This window comes from Nanorana parkeri, unplaced genomic scaffold, assembly GCF_000935625.1.
Source record: "Nanorana parkeri isolate BGI_ZX_2015 unplaced genomic scaffold, ASM93562v1 scaffold3505, whole genome shotgun sequence".
Lineage (NCBI taxonomy): Eukaryota > Metazoa > Chordata > Amphibia > Anura > Dicroglossidae > Nanorana > Nanorana parkeri.
In genome coordinates, this window is record NW_017309773.1 from 16,253 (window position 1) to 21,079 (window position 4,827).

Here is a 4,827-nt window from a genome sequence, read left to right on the forward strand (position 1 = left end):
CCCCTGGGGTGGAGCCATCAAGCCACAAGACAGCCACTCCCCCGGGGTGGAGCCATCAAGCCACAAGACAGCCACTCCCCCGGGGTGGAGCCATCAAGCCACAAGACAGCCACTCCCCCGGGGTGGAGCCATCAAGCCACAAGACAGCCACTCCCCCGGGGTGGAGCCATCAAGCCACAAGACAGCCACTCCCCCGGGGTGGAGCCATCAAGCCACAAGACAGCCACTCCCCCGGGGTGGAGCCATCAAGCCACAAGCCAGCCACTCCCCCGGGGTGGAGCCATCAAGCCAGCCACTCCCCCGGGGTGGAGCCATCAAGCCACAAGACAGCCACTCCCCCGGGGTGGAGCCATCAAGCCACAAGACAGCCACTCCCCCGGGGTGGAGCCATCAAGCCACAAGACAGCCACTCCCCCGGGGTGGAGCCATCAAGCCACAAGACAGCCACTCCCCCGGGGTGGAGCCATCAAGCCACAAGACAGCCACTCCCCCGGGGTGGAGCCATCAAGCCACAAGACAGCCACTCCCCCGGGGTGGAGCCATCAAGCCACAAGACAGCCACTCCCCCGGGGTGGAGCCATCAAGCCACAAGACAGCCACTCCCCCGGGGTGGAGCCATCAAGCCACAAGCCCCCCCCCGGGGGTGGAGCCATCAAGCCACAAGACAGGCACTCCCCCGGGGGTGGAGCCATCAGGATCTCAGCAACTGCTGAGTGGCCACGACTAATCTTCCCATGTCATAGATGTCAGTGGTCAGCATGGGCGGGCACTGACACCGAATGTCCACCAATGACTGCACAGCATGGGCGGGCACTGACACAGAATGTCCACCAATGACTGCACAGCATGGGCGGGCACTGACAGAATGTTCACCAGTGACTGGACAGCATGGGCGGGCACTGACACCGAATGTCCACCAATGACTGGACAGCATGGGCGGGCACTGACACCGAATGTCCACCCGAATGCCCACCAATGACTGCACAGCATTGGCGGGCACTGACACAGAATGTCCACCAATGACTGCACAGCATGGGCGGGCACTGACACAGAATGTCCACCAATGACTGCACAGCATGGGCGGGCACTGACACAGAATGTCCACCAATGACTGCACAGCATGGGCGGGCACTGACACAGAATGTCCACCAATGACTGCACAGCATGGGCGGGCACTGACACAGAATGTCCACCAATGACTGCACAGCATGGGCGGGCACTGACACAGAATGTCCACCAATGACTGCACAGCATGGGCGGGCACTGACACAGAATGTCCACCAATGACTGCACAGCATGGGCGGGCACTGACACAGAATGTCCACCAATGACTGCACAGCATGGGCGGGCACTGACACAGAATGTCCACCAATGACTGCACAGCATGGGCGGGCACTGACACAGAATGTCCACCAATGACTGCACAGCATGGGCGGGCACTGACACAGAATGTCCACCAATGACTGCACAGCATGGGCGGGCACTGACACAGAATGTCCACCAATGACTGCACAGCATGGGCGGGCACTGACACAGAATGTCCACCAATGACTGCACAGCATGGGCGGGCACTGACACAGAATGTCCACCAATGACTGCACAGCATGGGCGGGCACTGACACAGAATGTCCACCAATGACTGCACAGCATGGGCGGGCACTGACACAGAATGTCCACCAATGACTGCACAGCATGGGCGGGCACTGACACAGAATGTCCACCAATGACTGCACAGCATGGGCGGGCACTGACACAGAATGTCCACCAATGACTGCACAGCATGGGCGGGCACTGACACAGAATGTCCACCAATGACTGCACAGCATGGGCGGGCACTGACACAGAATGTCCACCAATGACTGCACAGCATGGGCGGGCACTGACACAGAATGTCCACCAATGACTGCACAGCATGGGCGGGCACTGACACAGAATGTCCACCAATGACTGCACAGCATGGGCGGGCACTGACACAGAATGTCCACCAATGACTGCACAGCATGGGCGGGCACTGACACAGAATGTCCACCAATGACTGCACAGCATGGGCGGGCACTGACACAGAATGTCCACCAATGACTGCACAGCATGGGCGGGCACTGACACAGAATGTCCACCAATGACTGCACAGCATGGGCGGGCACTGACACAGAATGTCCACCAATGACTGCACAGCATGGGCGGGCACTGACACAGAATGTCCACCAATGACTGCACAGCATGGGCGGGCACTGACACAGAATGTCCACCAATGACTGCACAGCATGGGCGGGCACTGACACAGAATGTCCACCAATGACTGCACAGCATGGGCGGGCACTGACACAGAATGTCCACCAATGACTGCACAGCATGGGCGGGCACTGACACAGAATGTCCACCAATGACTGCACAGCATGGGCGGGCACTGACACAGAATGTCCACCAATGACTGCACAGCATGGGCGGGCACTGACACAGAATGTCCACCAATGACTGCACAGCATGGGCGGGCACTGACACAGAATGTCCACCAATGACTGCACAGCATGGGCGGGCACTGACACAGAATGTCCACCAATGACTGCACAGCATGGGCGGGCACTGACACAGAATGTCCACCAATGACTGCACAGCATGGGCGGGCACTGACACCGAATGTCCACCAGTGACTGCACAGCATGGGCGGGCACTGACACCGAATGTCCACCAATGACTGGACAGCATGGGCGGGCACTGACACCGAATGTCCACCAATGACTGCACAGCATGGGCGGGCACTGACACCGAATGTCCACCAGTGACTGCACAGCATGGGCGGGCACTGACACCGAATGTCCACCAATGACTGGACAGCATGGGCGGGCACTGACAGAATGTTCACCAATGACTGCACAGCATGGGCGGGCACTGACAGAATGTTCACCAATGACTGGACAGCATGGGCGGGCACTGACACCGAATGTCCACCAGTGACTGCACAGCATGGGCGGGCACTGACATAGAATGTCCACCAATGACGGCACAGCATGAACTTCTTTTCCCTTCTCAGTGTAAGTCGTCCGGTCAGGACAGTGATGTGGGAGGGGCCATTGCTGACTGGCTCACAGTTACAGATTTGGGGCTGTCACTCTTATCCTTTCCTCAGATCCTGGAACAAGCATGCGTCCAGCAAAGTCCAACCTCCTGACCTGCATTCATTCCTCTATGTCAGTGACACATGAAGAAGTGAAGGATAAGGATGACAACCTGGAAGGCCACGCCCACACTTCTCTCCTGGGTAAAGCCCAACTCCAGACAATGACATATACTGTATATATATATATTCATTGTCGGGGGATGGGGGGGAGAGTCAGAACTTGTGTCAGGTTACTACTACCGAATCCCCCCCTGGGGAGGTTCCCCCACTTCCTGTGATGGTGTCAGGGGGACAGGAAGTGATGTGAAAGCAGAGGCAGTGACAGAACATTGTTTCCGGCCAGAGCCGGTGGAGGAACCGGATCAAAGAGTGAGGACGGCCCTGAATGAGCAGGAAGCGAAGGATGAACATGACCACACAACGCCCCCTGCTGGTCATACACAGAGCACACCCATACACAGCCGCGTGGGGCACTCCGCTTACCTCAAAGCTCAGGCTGCCGATCTCATATATCTGCAGATCTTCAGAGTCATCCCGGTCCTCACCCTCCAGAGGAGGGACAGCCATCACTGGATGCAGAGAGGCCGACATGATTCCCCATCACTGCTGGAACCAGAACTGTCTGTGCTCCCCGGGCGGGGACATATAGAGAGCCGGATGATGAGGATCACCTGCGGATGATGAGGAGGTAACGTATCTTTAATGGGAAGGCTCAGAACCTTTTCTGCTGTCTGTGTCCACTGAGGAGATTTCCCTTTACTTCCTGTCCTGGAGACCCAACAGGAAGTGAGAGAAAATCCCCTCTGAGATAGCCGTCAGCGATTTATCGATTGCTCATGTCTTGCTTCCTCTCCTCTCTGAGAGGACAGTGATTTATCGATTGCTCATGCCTTGCTTCCTCTCCTCTCTGAGAGGACAGTGATTTATCGATTGCTCATGCCTTGCTTCCTCTCCTCTCTGAGAGGACAGTGATTTATCGATTGCTCATGTCTTGCTTCCTCTCCTCTCTGAGGACAGTGATTTATCGATTGCTCATGTCTTGCTTCCTCTCCTCTCTGAGAGGACAGTGATTTATTGATTGCTCATGTCTTGCTTCCTCTTCTCTCTGAGAGGACAGTGATTTATCGATTGCTCATGTCTTGCTTCCTCTCCTCTGTGGGGACAGTGATTTATCGATTGCTCATGTCTCGTTTCCTCTGCGGGGACATTGATTTATCGATTGCTCATGTCTCGTTTCCTCTGCAGGGACAGTGATTTATCAATTGCTCATGTCTTGTTGGAATGCTCCCCCCCAGGACCCCGTAATGAAGGTGATGGTGAGACACTCCGGGGTCTATGTGACACAATGACTCCTCTGAGGAGGAGGAGTCGGCGGCCCCGCCCCTTTCCATCCTCTCCCGGGCTGCAGAAGCTCCTCGTGGTGTTACCGAGCTCCTCCTCCACCACCACCACGTGACTGGTCATGTGATCTGCCGGAGCGGATGGACGAGCTCTGCAGAGGGACAATCCTGTACAGGGGCAGAATTTCCTACAACAACTGCCCCCTCTCCCCCTCATTAGCTCCAAATTGATCCTTCCCTTTAAAAATCCTTTTCATCTATCTACTTCTCACCCTTACAGCCCCCCCCCATACATTCCTGCCCACATACATCCCCCTTCAATCTGCCCCTCCCCCTTCTAAATCCTGCTCCAGGCTGCCCCTCCCCCAT

The 4,827-nt window shown here is 56.6% G+C and overlaps 1 protein-coding gene across 1 annotated transcript in view; it reads left to right on the forward strand.

Annotated features, from left to right (window-relative positions):
- The first annotated feature begins 3,798 nt into the window (after nt 1-3,798).
- Nucleotides 3,799-4,827, forward strand: part of MST1 (macrophage stimulating 1) — a 24,584-nt gene continuing 23,555 nt past the window's right edge. Inside the window, exons 1-2 of the mRNA XM_018575059.1 lie at nt 3,799-3,806; nt 4,364-4,434. Of these exons, the coding sequence (XP_018430561.1) occupies nt 3,799-3,806; nt 4,364-4,434 (79 nt within the window). The remainder of the gene's footprint in view (nt 3,807-4,363; nt 4,435-4,827) is intronic.